General features: G+C 40.6%; 1 protein-coding gene across 7 annotated transcripts in view; it reads right to left on the bottom strand.

Annotated features, from left to right (window-relative positions):
* Positions 1 to 933: 933 nt before the first annotated feature.
* RASA4B (RAS p21 protein activator 4B) overlaps positions 934 to 21,809 on the bottom strand; it is a 73,052-nt gene continuing 52,176 nt past the window's right edge. For all 7 annotated transcript variants that reach the window (XM_039333978.1, XM_039333985.1, XM_039333983.1 and 4 more), the window contains 12 exons: positions 20,871 to 21,024; positions 19,442 to 19,506; positions 19,219 to 19,331; positions 16,729 to 16,921; positions 16,235 to 16,372; positions 15,728 to 15,872; positions 14,971 to 15,140; positions 9,884 to 10,021; positions 8,002 to 8,137; positions 5,293 to 5,413; positions 4,620 to 4,675; positions 934 to 1,937 (listed from right to left, as the gene is read on the bottom strand). In XM_039333978.1, coding sequence (XP_039189912.1) covers positions 1,801 to 1,937; positions 4,620 to 4,675; positions 5,293 to 5,413; positions 8,002 to 8,137; positions 9,884 to 10,021; positions 14,971 to 15,140; positions 15,728 to 15,872; positions 16,235 to 16,372; positions 16,729 to 16,921; positions 19,219 to 19,331; positions 19,442 to 19,506; positions 20,871 to 21,024 — 1,566 coding nt within the window. In that variant the 3' untranslated portion in view covers positions 934 to 1,800. The remainder of the gene's footprint in view (positions 1,938 to 4,619; positions 4,676 to 5,292; positions 5,414 to 8,001; positions 8,138 to 9,883; positions 10,022 to 14,970; positions 15,141 to 15,727; positions 15,873 to 16,234; positions 16,373 to 16,728; positions 16,922 to 19,218; positions 19,332 to 19,441; positions 19,507 to 20,870; positions 21,025 to 21,809) is intronic.

Below are 21,809 nucleotides of genomic sequence, written 5' to 3'. Positions count from 1 at the left end.
TGCAATCTTACTAAGAAAATTTCTCCAGGCAAAGTATTCTCTTCAAAAGGAATACTGTAAAGTAAGGAAAGGCATGCTGTGGGAAGGATGTTGAAGTGACAGATTGTATTTATCACTGGGTACCTAGTTTCCCCTCACATGGCAGCTATTTTTGTGAATAGCTCAGCAGACATCTTGCAAAAATGCCGAAAATTTATTTTCAGAATTCAAAAAAATCAGCCCCAAGGGTTGGTGACTCCTGAGCATTTACATATGCAGTAACCAGTGACCTTCACAACACACTGCAATGGTAAAATGACCACATGCACAAGGTGACATCATCACAATGCTGCCTTTATCATTTGTGTCCCAGAGTATGATGTAAATCAGTTGCCATGTTTGTGTGATGCAATCACATAGATTTTGTCATTTGCAATCCCACCCCTCCTATGGACATCCAATACTTGGTAAATTTATTATAGTTGGTCTTCAAGCGTTATGTTTGGTGGATTTGCCTATAGACATAGATTTTGTATGGACGAATAATGAAATATAGAACTATTGATTATTCACTTAATTAGAGAGGCTGTCGTATTGTAGCTCTGCACTAAGTTGGAAGTCACCTTTATAATATAATTTGTTTGATGTACATTTTTTTGCCATTTTTAACATGTTCTGTTATTCTCCTCTTTCCCCTTTATTTTAGCTTGTATTTTAATGTTTGAGTTTGAAACGTAATATAAATATCTGTTAAAAAAAGAAAATAATAGATGAGTTCTCGGGTCATTCTTTGCTTCTGTTCTTGTCTCTCTGAGCTATGGAGACAAAGCGTACAGGTTTTTATCACCATGTTTTTAATCTCAAAATTTCCTCTGCAATTTACATGCCAATCTGATGTTCTTCAAAGGGACTGGTTAAAAAATGTCAGACATTGATGGAGCCCATTTTTTTTTAAAAAAAGCTTTATTGTACATTCAATGTTTTGGGGGCTTGAAGGGACAAAGGATCAAAGTTAAAAAAATTGTGAAGCAATTCTTCTTTCCTCTTACCTATATTAAGACCAACATCTTCATTTGTCTTACTGGATAATCCGTAGCTGCCAAAAAAGAATTAGACAGAGACATTGTTCTCTCTCTTTTGCCTGGGTCAGATGCTACAGCTGTGGTTTTAATATAACATTTGAGCAGTTTGCTGCAGTTTTATGGTGTTCCCCAAAGTTCAGATATCCACCGCACCCTGTTCTAATTCAGTGCAGCTCTTCTACGCATCAGAGCTCAGAATCTGGAAAATGTTGCTTCTTAAAGAAGTCCACTACTAACAAAAAAGTTCTGTGTAAAATGGGAAATGTTACTTCACAAGATTCAGACCACTAATGCAACATTCTGTGTTTTTAGAGCTACATAAGGAAAAGTCAGAAGGAAAAAAGATGGAAGAATGAAAGGCACAGAAACTTTACCCTATCACCCCACCCCCACCCCCAACAGAGTAACTGCATTATCAAAAGCATCATGAGATGGAGAAACCCAGTCTTTTTTTAAAAAAAAAGGAATTGTCCAATTCTGGTGGATGAACAGGGATAAAAGAGCCAGTCTCAATGATCCACAGAAACTAGAGGCCAAACAAACTGAATTACAGGAGAGATCCCAAAAGAGAGGGTAGGACCTTCTGAGCACAGGGATGGTCTCTCCCATTCCATCTCAGCAGACCAAATTGAGTCCAGAGTGTGTAGTTGTCATTCTGGGGATGTAGCAACCATTCTGCTTGAACAGGGCAAAGATGGAACTTGCCCCCCAAATGATTTTTTTTTTTTTTTTGTGGGAGTCACGTCTGCAGTTCCACCAAGGGATTCTGATTCTGCTGGGCCATGTCAGTTGACCGGGAAACCTCCTTTTGATATATTTCTTCTAAATTATGTAGTATCTGGAAAAGCCTGATGGGACTGTCAGCATTTTCAGGATCTGTAGCAAGAGAGATGGAAAAGAAGAGAGGGCAGGTGAGTTACAAAGAGATATCCAAACCCGCTAATCATTTGATATTCCTAAAAAAGGACAGCTTTGATCTGTAGAACAACCTTTTTCCTACCAAGGACTACGTTTTCTTAATCTTCAGGAGCTGCCTTGCAGGTGAGGCCGAAGGAAGCAATGGAGTAGGGGAGTCAGAAGTAATAATAATAATAATAATAATAATAATAATAATAATACAATGTTGGAAGGGACTTTGGAGGTCATCTAGTCAGGCAGGAAACCCTGCCATTTCAGACAAATGGCTGTCCAGTTTCTTCTTAAAAACTTCCAGTGTTGGCGCATTCACCGCTTCTGGAGGCAGGTTGTTCCACTGGTTAATTGTTCTAACTGTCAGGAAGTTTCTCCTTAGTTCTAGGTTGCTTCTCTCCTTGATGAGTTTCCACCCGTTGCTTCTTGTCCTGCCTTCAGGTGCTTTGGAGAATAGCTTGACTCCCTCTTCTTTGTGGCAGCCCCTGAGATATTGGAACACTGCTATCATGTTCCCCCTCGTCTTTCTCTTCGTTAAACTAGACATACCCAATTCCAGCAACCGTTCCTGATCATTATTAATTATAAAAAGCATTAAAAATATAAAAACAGAAAAGCAAGCATCTTCCTATCCCAGGTCCTGGGTAAGGACTCGATAGGTAGACAAAATGCCAAATCCAGTCTGAACATCTGGCTGATTGTGCGATGATCCAAATAATAATAAAAAAAAAGTTGGAAGAGACCTTGGAGGTCATCGAGTCCAACCCCCTGCTCAGGCAGGAAACCCTATACCATTTCCGAGAAATGGTAGTCCAGTCTTTTCTTAAAAACTTCCAGTGTTGGAGCATTCACCACTTCTGGAAGCAGGTTGTTCCACTGGTTAATTGTTCTAACTGTCAGGAAGTTTCTCCTTAGTTCTAGGTTGCTTCTCTCCTTGATTAGTTTCCATCCGTTGCTTATTGTCCTGCCTTCAGGTGCTTTGGAGAATAGCTTGACTCCCTCTTCTTTGTGGCAGCACCTGAGATATTGGAACACTGCTATCATGTCCCCCTTGTCCTTCTCTGTTCACCTCTGGTTAAAGGTATTGTGTGGACACAGCACTATGAACAAATGCAACCTCAACTTCGCTCTCCATTATTATTATTATTATTAATAATAATAATAATAATATTATCGATCATCGCACAGTAGCCAGATGTTCAGACTGGATTTGGCATTTTGTCTACCTATCGAGTCCTTACCCAGGACCTGGGAGAGGCAGATGTGGATGTTTGATGGTATTATAGATATCGTCGCAGGATGGAAGCAGTTCCTAATAAGGCCGCCTTTTGCAATTGACTAATAGCGAATTTGTCAATGCCAATGGTGTTCAAGTGGTGCTCCAGTTGTTTTGGAATTGCACCCAAGGAGCCTATGACTATTGGTACTACCCTTGCTTGCTTTTGCCACAGTCTATCTATTTCTATTTGTAGGTCTTTGTATTTTGTTATCTTCTCCAGTTCTTTCTCTTCTATTCTGCTATCTCCAGGCACTGCCACATCCACTATCCAGACTTTTTTTGTCTTTCTTATCGACAATTGTTAAGTCTGGGGTGTTATGTTGCAGGTGCTTGTCTGTTTGAATTCTGAAGTCCCAGAGCAGTTTAATTTTATCATTTTCTATGACTTTCTCTATTTTATGATCCCAACAGTTTGTGCTTACAGGCAAATGATATTTTTTGCAGATCTTCCAATGCACCATTGTTGCTACTTTGTCATGCCGCTGCTTGTAATCAGTCTGTGCAATTTTCTTGCAACAGCTTACCAAGTGGTCCACTGTTTCTTCAGCTTCTTTGCATAGGCGGCACTTACTGTCTGTTGCTGTCTTCTCAATATTGACTTTGTATGCATTTGTCCTTAAGGCTTGGTCTTGTGCAGCCAGAATTAGTCCCTCGGTCTCTTTCTTCAATTTTCCTGCTCTTAGCCATTGCCAGGTTTTATTATTATCTGCTTTCCCAGCTATTTTTTTCATGTAATGGCCATGTAGTGCTTTGTCTTCCCATGCCTCTATTCTGTTCTTCATTTGGTCTTTCTTGTAGGCCAGTTTGGTCTCTCCAGTAGTTAGTAAGCCTTCCTGATATATTAATTTCAGTGCATCTTCATCATTGTTCTTCAGATATTCTTCCAAAGCCATTTTTTCTTCTTCAACCATCTGATGTACTTGTAGTATTCCACGCCCACCTATTTGCCTTGGTAGATAAAGTCTATCAATGTCACTGCGTGGATGAAGGGCATGATTCACTGTCATTATTTTTCTGGTCTGCCTATCCATTGCTTTTAGTTCTGCTTGAGTCCAGTCCACTATTCCAGCTGTGTACCTAATAACTGGGATTGCCCAGGTGTTGATTGCCTTTATGGTATTTCCTCCATTGAGTTGTTGTTGTTGTTGTTGTTGTTGTTATTATTATTATTATTATTATTATTATTATTATTATTATTATTATTATTATGGTTTGTTGCACAATCAGCCGGATATTTGGACTGGATTTGGCATTTTTTATCCACCTATCTTCTTCTTATTTAAATGTATTATCTCCCAACTCCAATGGACTCTGGGCATCAATCTAATTAAATTAAACTAAACTAAATTAAATTAATTAAAAATGTATACCTTTTGTCTGGCGTTTTTCACTTTTTTCCAGCACTGACAATTCCATATACTTTTCCCTTTGGATGGTAAAAATAAAACAAGGTGAAAGTTAATAAATTGTTCAGCAAACTTCACCAATGGATGCACTTGTGAATAGCAAGAAAAGAGACATTACACAATAATCCCCTCAAAACCTCAATGGTTTTTCAGTTTCCAGAGAGTACGCTGTCAAACTGGAAAAAGTAATGTATTTCAAACTTGGCAACTTTAAGAGGCTGGCTGGCTAGGGAATTCTGGGAGTTAAAGTTCACCCCTCTTAAAGTTGCCAAGTTTGAAAAATACTGCTTTAAGCGTTTAGTTTTTATCGTCTTTAAATGTTTCTATCAGTTGGTTTTACTGAAGCCTTTAGACTGCTCTCTCCGAAAAACAGGCAACGTTATTTGCCTAGTCATCAATGTAGTCATACATAGCATCTCTTCACAATATTTCAACCCCACCTCCTTGAACTGCTTTCTTTTCCTTTACAAATCTTGACTGCAAAACAGTTCCACCTTCAGCTGCATGAAGCCTTAACCTCAATTCCCTAAATGCTAATGAATGCAGCACATCCAGGCCATAAAGAATTAAAAGCCAAAGTACCCCAGTTTTACAAGGCTATTTCAGCATTGGGTAAAGGCACGGTCAGTCAAGTCACCTCATTACTTCTTGGATTGCAAGCAGATGCTGGAATATCAGCTGAGCCTCCAAGTCAGGATCCAAGGGATCGTTCCATTCCCGCAGAGTAACTCCATGCCGTGTTTTGTCACAACCAAGACCTTCAAAGCAAGGAAGGGATCACTAATGTTGGAGAATTATCTTACTGACAGCCCTACAAAGTCCCAAGCCTGTTTATATACAGGTAGTCCTTGATTTACAACCACAATAGGGGCCAGAAAACTCATTAAGTGAGGTGGCTATTAAGTGAGGCATCACGTGACCACACCAGATTTTCCAACTCTTTTTTTACGGCAGTTGTTCTATGAATTTCCATAGTCATTAAGCGAGACATCATAGAATGTGATTTATGGCCTTCTCCGCTGGCTTTCCCATTGACTTTGTTGATGGGAAGGAAATGGCTGGGAAGGTTGCAAATGACGATCACGTGACCATGGGATGCTGCAACTGTTGCAAATGTGTGACAGTTGTCCAGCATTTGAATCTCAATCACAGGGACTCTGCGATGGTTGCAAGCAAAAGGGCCGGTCACAAGCCACATTTTTCAGCGCCGTCGTAACTTTGAACAGCCACTAAATGAACTGTTGTTAAGTGAGGATTACTTGTAATATATTCCCAACATATCCATTGGGATGGAAAAGCGTATGTCAGGTCCCCAAATCCTTATTGTCTTCCTTGCACATACACTCTTGTGCTCTTGTTTTGGGGCCGGCCATTCTACTGCTTTTGATTTCTATTGCTTTCTATTCTATTGCTTTCGCTTGGGATAACGTTCGCTTTCTGCTTTTCTTTTCCCGCCTCTATCCACTTGAGAAAGGAATGTATCTCCCTTATCAGGGAGGCAGTTACAGAGAAATGAAACTGGAGAAGACCTTGAGATGCGGGCCAATTATGCCAGTTACCCACATATCGTGCCACCTGTGGATTGGCTGGATTTCAAATGGACATTATGATTCAGGTGGGAGGAGGAAGATTGCTAGCTTAATTATACAGTTTAAGCAGGATTTTCCCCAGATCTCTCCTTGACTTCCCTACTGTCACTAACCCCTAATAAAAGTTTCCTTTTGAGACAATGCCTGTTTCAAGAGTTCTGCTTTCTTGGGTGGTTTATTTATTTATTTATTTATTTATTTATTTATTTATTTATTTATTTATGAGACTTATAAACCGCTTTAAGTGCAAGCACTCTCTAAGCGGTGTACACCAGTAAGCAATGTATATATATATTTACATTGCCCCCAACAATCTGGGTCCTCATTTTACCTACCTCGGAAGGATGGAAGGCTGAGTCAACCTTGAGCCGGTGAGATTTGAACCGCTGACCTGCTGAACACAGTCAGCTAAAGTGGCCTGCAGTACTGCACTCTAACTGCTGCGCCACCTCGGCTGAGGTGAGTCCTTACACATACCTAATAGGGCTTCTGGAATACCAGCTCCATTATGAGTCAAAGGGCTTTACAATGGAGCAACTGCCAGCATGCAAAGCTCTTGCCCCAATGCCTCCCCTACAGGGATGCAGCAGGAAATATTTTTCAGGAATATTTTTTCTGTAGTCCCTGACTTGGTCCACCCTATTTTGAAAAGTCTTTCTTTCACTGGTTTCTTCTGCTCTGGTCAGGTTATGGTGAGCAATCATACTGATGGATGGTTTGAACAGACTACATAATGCTTTTCCAACATTCCACCAGGTAGAAAAGTATCAAAATCAAGCACCAAAATAAGAGCAAGCTGGATTATATGTTATAAAACTACTTCAATATGATCAGATTTTGAAATAACTTTTTATTTTTATGACTCTGTAATCCCTTGCTTCGGGGTGGGAATCAGGGTAACTGAAGGGAACTGAGCATTTACTGTCTGGATGCCTTTCCTGATGCCTATTGCTGAGTTCACAGCAGATATTTTTTTCTTTGCGCTCTGATAGAAAAACATCTGTTGCTGCCTAGGATTGAATTCTCAACCTTTCAAGTGGGAGGCGAGAGTTTTCACCTCTAGGCCACCTGCCGCTTCAGGTTTTGAAGTAACTGATTCTGTATAATTACTTAATAGATGTGTGTGTGTGTGTGTGTGTGTGTGTCAGTGTGTGTGTGTCAGTGTACCGGCAATCCTTGACTCACAAGCATTATTGAGCCTGGAATTATTGTTGTAAGTTGTGGCACTCATTAACCGGGTCACCATGTGATCATGCCTGATTTTGCAACCTTAAGCAAATACCTTGTTATTAAGCGAATGCCACAGTTATGAAGCATGACCATGGTTGATAAGTGAAACTGCAGTCTTTAAACAAACCCATTTTCTTCAATGGGAATTTTTCGCTGGAAATGGGATGTAAATGCTGGAAGTTGGCAAAAAATGCTGAAAATTACAGTTATATGACTTCGGGATACTGCAAACAGCCATAAATGCAAGCTGGTTGCCAATTGTCCAAAATGCAATCACATGACCATGTGTGTGGGGGGGGGAGGCGGGAATTCTGGAACCGGGTTGTAAGTAGCGATCATTACACAAGGAGTAGCTGTACATTTTTCTTTTCTATACTTTGGATAGTTTTTCTTTTTTTAAAAGCACTCTATATCTTGATACATATTAAAATAAACTTAAGGAGAAAACATTGTGATATACATACCCACGCCCAGAGATATGGGAAATATCAAGGGCAATACAGTAGTGTTGCCAAAGGATGCAATACCTGCTTTGTCCTTTTGGTGGCAGCAGCTCCATTTTTCTCCTCTGAAAACCCCTGGATGATAGGAGCATAGCATTCCCACGTTGTTCCCGCAGACTTTCCGTAAGGCTGAGAGCCACTGGCTCAGCTCATTCACACACTGTAAACCAAGGCAAGGCAGAAAGACATTAATGCCGTGGATTCTTCTGACCAGATGTAGCCAGGGCCTTTAACATATTTTATTTATTTATTTATTTATTTATTTATGAAACTTATATACCGCTTTAAGTGCAAGCACTCTCTAAGTGGTGTACACCAGTAAGCAATGTATATATATATTTACATTGCCCCCAACAATCTGGGTCCTCATTTTACCTACCCCGGAAGGATGGAAGGCTGAGTCAACCTTGAGCCGGTGAGATTTGAACCGCTGACCTGCTGAACACAGTCAGCTAAAGTGGCCTGCAGTACTGCACTCTAACTGCTGCGTCACCTCGGCTCATATTCCCCTCTTTTCTGCCCTACAATCAGGGAAACAGACCCAGGCTGTGGTTTTTCCTGTGCTGTACACTGCAAGTCAATAGAAAGCAGACTGGACATAAAAGTCAGGAAGCCAATGTTGAGTTGTTTCAATTCCCTTAAAAGATCCATTTGACCTTCAGTCTTGTTCATTGTGACATCCGTACATGAGAGAATAGAAATGTAACAGGATGCTTGAACCATAGTTGATACTAAAACATGCATATTAAAATTAACCAATGATAAAATGCAAATATAGAATGGAATTACAACCTGATTCACACATGATTCACCTGATTCATTTGTTTTCCAAATTTACTTGATACAATGGTTTCATGGTCTAATTAAATGTCAATGCCTAATATAGGTTATCTCAACTGCATTTAATTGACCCAATGTTCAAAGAAGATTATAATTAGCTAGAGACAAATCCTTTCCTTTTTGAGGTGGATGGGGCTAAATTAATTTAATTGAATAAATTCCTTTCATGGTATGTTAACTACTTATTGGAGGGCTACATGGCCTTGTTATCAGTCATTACCAAGACAAAGACCTGGAGAGGAACTGCAAAAATGGAACTTCTCTTGGTATTCTGCCTTTGTGATCACTTCTTTTCATCTACTGCAGTCAAATCTTTCCATGGTGGTGTTAATCCTAACTGAAACACCATCAATGAGTCATCCCAAATTAGCTAAATTGAACTGATGCTGGATCATTCTCATGATCCAAATAAGGCCTATGCCAGGGGTCTTCAAACTTGGCCCTTTTATGACTTGTGGACTTCAACTCCCAGAATTTCTCAGCCAGCATGCCTGGCTGAGGAATTCTGGAAGTTGAAGTCCACAAGTCATAAAAGGGCCAAGTATGAAGAACCCAGGCCTATGCTGTTGTTAAACTCTCACAAAAAGTGTCTTTCAACTTAAATTCATCTCCTGGTGAAATCATTGATACATCCATACTTTTCTTGATAGCAGAATGAAATTAGTTTCCTGCTGTCTTCTTTGGGGACATTTTGACTACAGCCCTGAGATTTCCTAGTGGTTTTCCTTCCAGGTATTTACCAGACCTGACTCTGCTTAGCTTCTAAATCCAAACCAAGATGGCCAGGTGCTACACCTGCTGGGGCAAAGTATCAATGGGGTGCATGTTTGTTTCTCCTTAAAACATTTTGATTCCCTTGCATTTTATTTGAAAGCATCTCTCAGGTTTGCAGATGTGAGAAACTGCTGGATTCTTTGCATTTGTTTGTCTGATTTATATAGCTGCTCATCTCACAAAACAAGTGGCATGTCGTATCTACCAATACAACTTGTGTCATGCAGTCACCCACATGAATTCTTGCTTCTCCCTCCCCATCCAAGCAAAATGTGACTTGTTGTGTCTCCACCTTGCACTGCAGGTAAACTGTGTCTTCTTGCCCAGCATCGTTAGTGTAGACGATCTGCATGACATGGGAGATGCCAAAACTCTTCTCCTCTACCTTCTCAGCTGCCCGGATGCTAGTCAGTGGCACGAAGGAGCTTTTCTGAAAGAAAATCCCATAAATATATGAATTTGACAAATCCTCTTCTAAAGTTTCCCTCAAACGGAAAACACTTAAAAAGGTAAAGGTTTCCCTATCTAGTCACATCTGACTCTAGGGATGGTGTTCATCTTTATTTCTTAGCTGAGGGAGCTGGCGTTGTCCAAAGATAATTCCGTGATCATGTGGTCAGTGTGACTATATACCGAGGTGCACCGAATATCTTTAACCACTGAGCCACCACATCCCCCAAAACACATAAAGCTACACCCAAATCATTGCCATTGAAAACATTAAGTCTGGCTGTTGGCCATCCAGAAATATTCTTCCCACTATAGAAGAAAATTGTACTATTGCACTGTCATATTCCATTGCTAACGATCAATTAAATTCTGAGCTTGCTTGAAAGTTATTCTTCTTCAGCACAATGTCCAAAATCACACCATGAATTCAAGCCTCCACACTCCTAGTCCAACGTTCTTATACTACATTGCTTCAAGGGCCTCAAAGATTTCATTGATTATGTGCCATCAAGTTGTTGTTGACTCCTAGTGACTACGTAGGTAGATTATATCCACAATGATCTATCTATCTCTAACCTGGTCTTTTTAAATCTCCATTGCCACGGCAACTGAATTCATCCACCTTGCAGCTCAGCATCCTCTTCTTCTCTTCCCTCCCATCTTTCCCAACAATGATACCTTTTCCAGAGAGATCAGCCTTCACATAATAGCAATACCAATAGCACTTAGACTTATATACCGCTTCATAGTGCTTTACAGCCCTCTCTAAGTGGTTTACAGAGTCAGCAAATTGCCCCCAACAATCTGGGTCCTCATTTTGCTCACCTTGGAAGGATCAACCTCGAGCCCATCAGGATCAAACTCGTGGCAGTAGGCAGAGTGAGCTTGCAATACTGTATTCTAACCACTCCGCCATCACAGCTCTAACGTGTCCAAAGTAGGATTGGAAGTTTTTAAGAAGAGATTGGACAGCCATTTGTCCGAAATGGTATAGGGTTTCCTGCCTGAGCAGAGGGTTGGACTCGATGACCCCCAAGGTCCCTTTCAACTTAATAATAATAATAATAATAATAATAATAATAATAATAATAATAACAACAACAAGATCTGGCAATGGCTAAGAGCAGGAAAATTGAAGAAAGAGACCGAGGGACTAATTCTGGCTGCACAAGATCAAGCCTTAAGGACAAATGCATATAAAGTCAAAAGTGAGAAGACCGCAACAGACAGTAAGTGCCGCCTATGCAAAGAAGCTGAAGAAACAGTGGACCACCTGGTAAACTGTTGCAAGAAGATTGCACAGACTGACTACAAGCAGCAGCATGACAAAGTAGCAACAATGGAAGATCTGCAAAAAATATCATTTGCCTATAAGCAAAAACTGATGGGATCATAAAATAGAGAAAGTCATAGAAAATGATAAAATTAAACTGCTCTGGGACTTCAGAATTCAAACAGACAAGCACCTGAAACATAACACCCCAGACTTAACACTTGTCGATAAGAAAGACAAAAAAGTCTGGATAGTGGACGTGGCAGTGCCTGGAGACAGCAGAATAGACGAGAAAGAACTGGAGAAGATAACAAAATACAAAGACCTACAAATAGAAATAGAAAGACTGTGGCAAAAGCAAGCAAGGGTAGTACCAATAGTAATAGGCTCCTTGGGTGCAATCCCAAAACAACTGGCGCACCACTTGAACACCATTGGCATTGACAAATTCGCTATTGGTCAATTGCAAAAGGCGGCCTTACTAGGAGCTGCTTCCATCCTGCGACGATACCTGTAATACCATCAAACATCCACATCTGCCTATCCCAGGTCCTGGGTAAGGACTCGATAGGTAGACAAAATGCCAAATCCAGTCTGAACATCTGGCTGACTGTGCGATGATCCATTATTATTATTATTATTATTATCGATCATCGCACAGTCAGCCAGATGTTCAGACTGGATTTGGCATTTTGTCTACCTATCGAGTCCTTACCCAGGACCTGGGATAGGCAGATGTGGATGTTTGATGGTATTACAGGTATCGTCGCAGGATGGAAGCAGTTCCTAATAAGGCCGCCTTTTGCAATTGACTAATAGCGAATTTGTCAATGCCAATGGTGTTCAAGTGGTGCTCCAGTTGTTTTGGGATTGCACCCAAGGAGCCTATTACTATTGGTACTACCCTTGCTTGCTTTTGCCACAGTCTTTCTATTTCTATTTGTAGGTCTTTGTATTTTGTTATCTTCTCCAGTTCTTTCTCGTCTATTCTGCTGTCTCCAGGCACTGCCACGTCCACTATCCAGACTTTTTTGTCTTTCTTATCGACAATTGTTAAGTCTGGGGTGTTATGTTGCAGGTGCTTGTCTGTTTGAATTCTGAAGTCCCAGAGCAGTTTAATTTTATCATTTTCTATGACTTTCTCTATTTTATGATCCCACCAGTTTTTGCTTACAGGCAAATGATATTTTTTGCAGATCTTCCAATGCACCATTGTTGCTACTTTGTCATGCCGCTGCTTGTAATCAGTCTGTGCAATCTTCTTGCAACAGCTTACCAAGTGGTCCACTGTTTCTTCAGCTTCTTTGCATAGGCGGCACTTACTGTCTGTTGCTGTCTTCTCAATTTTGACTTTGTATGCATTTGTCCTTAAGGCTTGGTCTTGTGCAGCCAGAATTAGTCCCTCGGTCTCTTTCTTCAATTTTCCTGCTCTTAGCCATTGCCAGGTCTTGTTATTATCTGCTTTCCCAGCTATTTTTTTAATGTATTGGCCATGTAGTGCTTTGTCTTCCCATGCCTCTATTCTGTTCTTCATTTGGTCTTTCTTGTAGGCCAGTTTGGTCTCTCCAGTAGTTAGTAAGCCTTCCTGATATACTAATTTCAGTGCATCTTCATCATTGTTCTTCAGATATTCTTCCAAAGCCATTTTTTCTTCTTCAACCATCTGATGTACTTGTAGCATTCCACGCCCACCTATTTGCCTTGGTAGATAAAGTCTATCAATGTCACTGCGTGGATGAAGGGCATGATTCATTGTCATTATTTTTCTGGTCTGCCTATCCATTGCTTTTAGTTCTGCTTGAGTCCAGTCCACTATTCCAGCTGTGTACCTAATGACTGGGATTGCCCAGGTGTTGATTGCCTTTATGGTATTTCCTCCATTGAGTTTGGACTTTAAGATCTTCTTCACTCTCTTGATGTATTCACCTCTAATCTTTTTCTTGACTTCAGTGTGCTTGATGTTGTCAGCTTGAAGGATACCCAAGTATTTGTAGTACTCTTCCTCATCCAGACTCTTAATGTTATTTTCGTGGGGCATCTTGATTCCTTCAGTTTTCACTATTTTTCCTTGTTTGATAGTAAGTGTGGCACATTTGTCCAAGCCAAACTCCATTACAATATCTTGGCTATATATACGGACAGTGTTGAGCAGCGATTCTATTTCAGATGATGTTTTTCCATACAGCTTCAGATCATCCATATAAAGGAGGTGGGATAGTCTGGCAGATGTTTTTGATGTTTGATAGCCATGTCCTGAGTTATTCAGTATTGTTGACAGAGGAAACAGTGCAATAACAAATAGTAATGGTGATAATGAATCTCCTTGAAATATTCCTCTCTTGATATTAACCTCTCCCAGCCTCTCACCATTGATCTGCAACTGTGTCTTCCATTGTGCCATCGATCTTTGCACAAATTTTCTGATGTTTCTACTGACTCCTGTTATTTCTAGGCACTTGATTATCCATCATGTGGCAGAGAGTCAAATGCCTTTTTGTAGTCAATCCATGCCACATTCAGGTTGGTCTTCCTTCTCTTGCAGTTTTCCAAGATCATTTTGTCTATTAGGAGTTGATCTTTTGTTCCTCTGCTATTGGGGCGGTTTCCTTTCTGCTCAGGTGGAAAGAGATTGTTTTCAACTAGATGCTGTTGTACTGCATCAGCTACCACACCAGTTAGTAATTTGAAAGTTGTTGGTAAGCAGGTAATTGGCCTGTAGTTACCTGGTGTTGCCCCTTTTGCTGGATTTTTCATTATTAGGTAGGTTTTCCCAGTTGTTAGCCACTTTTCAATTTCTCCTCCTTGTAGTATATTGTTGAATTGCTTGGCAATGAGTGGGTGTATAACAGTTAGATGTTTCAACCAAAACCCATGCAGTTCATCTTCACCTGGTGCTGACCAATTTTTGATTTTCTTTGCTCTTTTTTCTACCATTTTTGTTGTTATTACTAGTTCTTTCATTTCAACTTCTGTTTTATTTGCATCCACTTCTTTTAACCAAGCTGCATCCTTGTTGTATTTCTTTGGGTTATCCCATACCTGCTTCCAGAATTGCACTGTTTCTTCCTTGTCAGGTACTGACTGATTCCTTGCAGTTTCTCCATTGATGGATTGGTAGAAACGTTTCTGATTGGATTGAAATTGGAGGTTCTGCCTATAGTTTGCAATTCGAGCTTCATATCTACTGATTTTCCTGGCTATAGCTGTTATTTGTTGCTTTATTATTTCCAGTGCTTCCTTGATCTTCCTTGTTTCTAAGTGGTATTTCTTGATTAGGTATTCTTTGGTCTTCTTGTTCTTCAGCTTCTTTTCTTTCATCTGTTCTAGCTTGCTTGCATGTGATCTTAACTTGCTGATCTTATTTTCTAGTCTAACCTTCCATTTTTCTGGTGCACTGTTTGTTTGTTTTTCTTGTTTGTTTGTTATTATTATTATTATTATTATTATTATTATTATTATTATTATTATTATTAATTTGAGCCTGGCCATTTGGTTGCTGCTTCAGGGGAGAGACCTAGCTTCTGTGATGACTGGCTAGCCTTCATGGGCACTCCTTCCTTGGACTCCCCAACTTATAGAGGGTTTCAAGAGAAGTGATTTCAACAAGGAACATGGCCAGAGCCTCAGGTGGTGGCCAGTCTCTGTCCTTTACCTACCTTGGAGTTGGGTGTCTTGGCGCAGGTGAGAGCCTCATGCGTTAATGAGAAATGGAACTTCTTGAAGGAGAACGAGAGGAGAGGCCCCTTGCTTCTTGCCTTGTGGATGAAGAGGTACCCCTCTTTTACAACCTGAGGTTGCAGGGAAATGGGCTTCTGCAGGTCTAATTCTGTAATTCAACATTCACAGCAGTCAACACAAAATATGTGCATGTGTTTTGAATGAGCGTGAAATAACAACAACAACAATAGTAATAATACAAGTTGCCAGAAAATCATGAGATATAATCTGCTGCCCTCATTGCTAACCCCAGTCCTACTTATAAACTAGGGAAGTCCCTGCAAAGTGTCTTACTCAAAGCCATTAGTGAAGTCATCCAGCTTTGCTGCCCTTCCCTCTTTGGATGACACCAAGGGTGGGAAACCAGGGTCATCCACAAGAGTTTGCTATTTTGGTCATCAGCTTTGCCTTTGTCCTTGGGAGACAAGCCCTGCACCCTTTGTATATGCATGTGGTATCACAACATACATACAAAAGGACTGTAGATCACTTTTTTTCTGAGACTGTCATAACTTTGAACTGTTGTTAAGCAAATGGTCAAAAGTTGAGGGCTGCCATGCTAAGAAAGAAATGGGATAAGGCACTAAATTTCAGATACCAGTAAACCACCATCCGGCTGGTGGATCAGAGAAAGCACTCTGCCGCTTGTAGTAACCAGAACATTTCTTAATTTGTTTGACTTTATCAAGCATTTACCCTCTTTCTCCTCAATGTCAATTAACTGCAGGATGAACAGCTTCATCTGGGCAACACCACGTTGAATGGTGGCTTGCAGAGGGGCCATCCATGCTTCCTTGGTGCGGCTGATGCTTGTGTCCATGTTCCCCACGTTTTGGACAGCCTGGCCCAGCAGAAAATCGGAACAAGTCACCACAACTCAAGAACAAACTTCACCCAGATTGAGAGAAAACCAGCATGGTTTGCAGCGAAGAGAATGTTGGGATTAAGGGGATTGAGATTTAAAAAGCCACTCTGCACTATCCAATCAGGAGTCATGCTTGGAGGAAGGGGAGGGGAGGGCAGGGCAGGACAGGGCAGAGGAGGGGAGGGGGAAGGGGAAGGGAAGGGAAGGAGAAGGCAAGCAAGTTGAGATGAAATAAGACATTAGAAAAGAGAGCAGGGACACTTGACAAGAGTCAGAAAAGGACCCCTTTTGGACATCATTGGGCCATTAAGAGCATTTCTTCTGGGACCAGGTCTTACCTTGGCCAGCAGAAGCAGAGCCCGGCTGGTGTGAGCATCGGCGTGCTTCTCCCGTAAGTGGAAGAGTTTGGGGGACATGATGGCTGGAGAGAAGAATCGTAGGCAGAGGAAGCTGGTGATGGCAATGAACTTCACATTCTGCAGGTGCAGAAGGATACAGTTTTTGAAAAGGGATGGGAACAGACCAAGGACAAAAACAATCTGACAGGCAATACCAAATCTCTCAGTTTATCATCTTGGAGAAAAGGAGAGTGGTAGGAATAAGATAACAAAACTAAAAATGAAACTAGCCCTTCCTTAGCATTCAAATCCCTGCTGGATGGGACTGTAAGATCCCGCGGCTTTTCTTCCCACAAGATCTAACAAGTTGCCTTACCTGACAAAGAAGCAGAAGAGTTACAAAAGAATTTTAATTGCAAAGAATTTACAAAATTATAATCCCACATTCCTGGGAGGGGACCGAGGTTGAGTTAGAAGAATGCTGCCCAACTGACCTGATTTTTCTCCTCGGGGAACCGTTCTCCAACTCTTTTGAAAAGTAGCTGAAAAGTGGCACGGATGACAGGAGGACACATCTTGGCAGACCTGGTGATGGTGTTCAGTAGGTCAGTCAGATAGGACTGAAGGAGCTGGCCGCTCTGCTGGATCACCTCACTTTCACTGTGGATCCGGTGAAGGCTAGAGCATCTGGAGCAAGAAACAAAAATAATGAAATAACTCAGAACTCCCTGCGTGCCATTCAGAGCCATGTTGGATTACTCAAAATGCAGTATCCAATCAGATTGATGTCACATTCAAAATGGCTGCTTCATGCTCTGAAAGCACAAATAGCCCATCAGTTTGATGGCGAGTAGCTGGTGAATGATTGATTACATCTTCAATGGCGCAGTGGCTAGAATTTTGCTGCAGGCTAATTTTGCTGACTGACGACTGCCAGCAGTTCGGCAGTTCGATTCTCACCGGCTCAAGGTTGACTCAGCCTTCCATCCTTCCCAGGTCAGTAAAATGAGGACCCAGATTGTTGGGGGCAATATGCTGACTCTGTAAACCGCTTAGAGAGGGCTCTAAAGCACTGTGAAGCGGTATATAAGTCTAAGTGCTATTGCTATCATTAGAATCGGAGGAGGCTCTTTATCAGTTTTTCTTAACCTTAGCAATTTTAATTTGAATGGACTTCAACTCCCATAATTCCCCAGCTAGCAGGCCATCTGGAAATCTGGGAGTTGAAACCCAGACCTTTTAAAGTTGCTAAAGTTGAGAAACACTGCCTTAGCTGCAGCTCTAGTAGAACTGGTGCTGGTTCTTCAACCAGGTAGCCAGGCTTTATTTCCAAATATTTTCCTCCTGTAGCTACATATATTTAAGGAGAAAAACAATGCAGAGAAATTGCTAATTAATACTGACTTATTGGAAGAATAGGAAATGACTACTTAAGAAACAATGACACAATTCACCATATTTTTCAGAAAAGTAAACATACTAATTAAATGTGGGAAAAAGTCTTTGCTGGTTCATCCTAGATAGATTGGTATTGTCTTACTTCCTCTCTGGATGCTCTAAAAATGCGCATCTATCTATCTATCTATCTATCTATCTATCTATCTATCTATCTATCTATCTATCTATCTATCTATCTATCTATCTATTCTATCATTTATCTACCTCTATCATCTATCTACAGCATCTGTCTGTCTCTCTCTCTCTCTCTCTCTCTCTCTCTCATCTATCTATCTATCTATCTATCTATCTATCTATCTATCTATCTATCTATCTATCTATCTATCTATCTGTCTCTCTACCTCTATCATCTATCTACAGTATCTGTCTCTCTCGCTCATCTATCTACCCCTCTCATCTATCTATCTATCTATCTATCTATCTATCTATCTATCTATCTATCTATCTATCTATCTATCATTTATCTACCTCTATCATCTATCTACAGTCTCTCTCTCTCTCATCTACCTCTCTCATCTATCTATCTATAGTATCTATCTATCTATCTATCTATCTATCTATCTATCTATCTATCTATCTATCTCTATCATTTATCTACCTCTATCATCTATCTACAATATCTCTCTCTCATCTATCCATTCATCCATTCATCCATCCATCCATCCATATCTATCTATCTATCTATCTATCTATCTATCTATCTATCTATCTATTGAATCTTTCTCATTCATTCATTCATTCATTCATTCATTCATTCATTCATTCATTCTATAGAGTCACTATAAATATTGTGAAGGAAGCAAGGCCATTCCATATTCAAAGTGTCAGTGGAATACTCAATGTAACTTGTCTACTAGCCAGAAAATTCAAATGTTCTAAAATTATGTTACCCGATATATGTTTTAATCACAACACCTCAAGCAATAAGACAATGAGAATCACCTCTAGCAACCACTAGGATTCGAGATCTACTTTATTTCCTTGATAAGCAGGTCTGGTTTTTATTATGCATAATTATATAAATCCTCCGTACTTTGCATTTTTTATGCCTGAACAGCATCCAGGTAAAGAATTTCAATGTCTGACACTGATAGAACTTTCTTTCTGTCTTAGGCACTAACATGCTGGTAAATCAAGATTTCTTGCCGTACTTGATTTTTTCTAAAAAAACAAAAAACAAAACTATTATTCTAATTTAAAATATATTTAAAATTGAAACTGGCTTACAGTATTTCAAAGAAACACACCAACTTTATTTCCCAGAATGCGAATCAAATCAGCCATTTTTGAAGAACCTGGGATGGAAAATAGCAATCTTGGAGAACAAGAGGCCCCAACCCCCACCCCAGTTTGCATTCTGGTAAATGGGAGGATTGTGACTGATAATGCTCATAAGTGCTGCCATTTTGTGAAAGCATCCACAACCCCTTCTCAGGGTTTTGTGTCCACTGGCTCAAAAACCCTTTCACTATAAGTCTCTCCTTCACAGAGAGGCCTCCCCACTCTAGCTCCTTCCTTCTTCCTACCCGATCTCTTTGCTTTCCACTTTGTTGGGATCTAGTTCGATGTATCTCTTCTCTTCAAACACTCGGTTAATTGATGGCCTAAGGATTCGATGGAGGTATTGCATACCTGCCACCTACAAAGTCAGAGATTAGGGAGAGATTAGATTAGCTTCATAATCAGGAACTGGCAGAAAGAGCCTCCCACCACCCGTCATAGAAGGAAGACAGAACCCCCCAAAAGTACCTTCAGAAATGACTCCATAGACTTAGAAGCTAGAGAGTTGCTCCGAAACAACGTGTTGGGTTCAACTGAAACACAGATAGTGGTTTATGATTGGTCACTGAACTATATACCCTTTCATCTTGTCTTATGAAAAAAACAGGATGACTTGCTATTACATTTTAACCCTTGAAAGAGTCAAGGCCTCTTTCATTGGCTGTCTTCTTTGATTCGGCTATATCTTTCTCTTAGATCAGGGGTAGGCAACCTTGGCTCTTTTATGACTCGTGGACTTCAACTCCCAGAATTCCTGAGCCAGCCATGCTGAGGGGAAAGGGAGAGGTTCCCAAGCTGAGCCGTGCTGGCTCAGGAATTCTGGGAGTTGAAGTCCACGAGTCATAAAAGAGCCCAGGTTGCCTACCCCTGGCTTAGATAATAGAATAGCAAAAATGATTGTCTGAAATGAATATGATATTTATCTTTGCCATCACTGGCTTTCAAAGACTTTTTTGCCAATTCGGAAGACTTCCCTCTTTTTCATATTGATCGCTCTCTTCCCTTTATATCTTATTTCAGATATTCTCTCCTCTTTGCATTCTTTTCCTTAGCTTTTGCTACCCATCCTGCCCACCCAGAAAGCTTCTAAATACCTTGACAATTCCAAATTGAATGCAAAGGAGTTTGACCACAACTAAAACGATCACAATACGTGTTGGAATTAAAAGACAAGATAGGACAGACAATTAATAGTTGGACAGGGTTAGCATGTCCATTGGCTGTATTTACACAAAATGCTTTACACCCAGGTTGAGAAAATGTGTTATATAGCTCATATAATATGACGTACCAAAATGGGGAAAAAAAGGTTTAACATAGTGTCCTGGTTTACATGCTACACATTAAAATATCACACTGAATCACAAACTACTTAATGCTACTAGTTTAGCTATTGGTCTAGCCCAGGGGTAGGCAACCTTGGCTCTTTAATGACTCATGGACTTCAATTCCCAGAATTCCTGAGCCAGCATAGCTCAGCTTGGAAACCTTTCCTTTTCCCCTCAGCATGCCTGGCTCAAGAATTCTGGGAGTTGAAGTCCACGAGTCATAAAAGAGCCAAGGTTGCCTACCCCTGGGCTAGCCTCTTTGAACCTACATCTCACCATTCATGGTATTTAATTTATTACATATATAGCCCATGAAAATCAGAATGAACTCTTGGCAATTTATGTGACAAAAGCAGTATTAAGATATCCATGGTTTCATTAACAAGAAGAACAATCAAAACAAAATCAACATCCCCAATCACACAGACACACACACCAACCAAATGGCAGGAACTTATCCAAGCAGTCACCAGGAGTTAACACTGACTCAAAGGGACCCTCCCCTCCCTCCCTCCCACCCATGCACAAAATCAAAGTATAAACCCCTTCCCTCCTGCCCTGGTCCTTACAGGTTCTGTCCAGCTCCAGTTTGACCAGGAGGTCCAAGAACTCTTTAATCAAGCCTTGGCCCAGGAAGAGCTTGACCAGGTTGACGGCAAGTTCCTGTCTACATTCAGCTGTTGTGGTCTCATCAATCAGGGTTATTAAGTGCCCTTTCTGGTTCTGTAAGGAGAAGAGTGTGGGCAGAGGAAATACATTTCATGGAGAAGTTAATGCGCATTGTTTCAGAAGGGGAGGGAGTATTTTTCATAAAAACTTGATGTGTCCCTTTGAACATAATCTTCTGCATTGTCTGTTTTATTGAGCACATTATATTACATACACAGTCTTTGTTCAGCTGCCTTCCATTCCAAGCCACACAAGAGTCATAAATAGGAGCCAAAGATATTTTCCTGCTTAAGGCAAAAGATGAAACATTGATGAAGAGTCTCAGTCATCCACACAGAGTTATCCAGAAGTTGAATCGTGGCAACTGGACTTCTTTTCTTTTTTGGTTTGAAACGTTTTGCAGCTTATCAAAGCAGCTTCTTTAGTCTGAGAATCTTTATCAACAAAGAAGCCTGATAAGCAGCAAAATGTTTCAAACAAAAGAAAAGTACTCCAGTTGCCATGATTCAAACATGGCCCTTTGTTCCACAGCTCAATTTTGTTTTAATACAGTATTAGCAATAAGAGAGGATCCACCACCACTCCTGAGTGCAGTGAGCCAGCCAGCTTAGGAGGTTCAGAAAAGACTGTGTGGCCTGAAGAACTATATTCTTCAAGAGAGTGACTGGGAGGTTCAGATGGAACAGCTACAGAACTGTGCTTGTTGCCTCTTTCCCCAGAATCACAACGCCAGCACTTCACTCTGCCTAATGGTGGGGTTCTGTTGTGAACTAGGTTAGCATGAGAGAGCTACCTGGTCTATGATCACCCGAGGATCATAAGAAATCTTTGGAATAAGA

This window comes from Crotalus tigris, unplaced genomic scaffold (assembly GCF_016545835.1).
Source record: "Crotalus tigris isolate CLP2741 ecotype Arizona unplaced genomic scaffold, ASM1654583v1 scf7180000024514.4999324561:1519799, whole genome shotgun sequence".
Classification (NCBI taxonomy): Eukaryota; Metazoa; Chordata; class Lepidosauria; order Squamata; family Viperidae; genus Crotalus; species Crotalus tigris.
The sequence above is the reverse complement of the archived record's forward strand: the minus strand, read 5'-3'. Positions and strand labels throughout refer to the sequence as shown.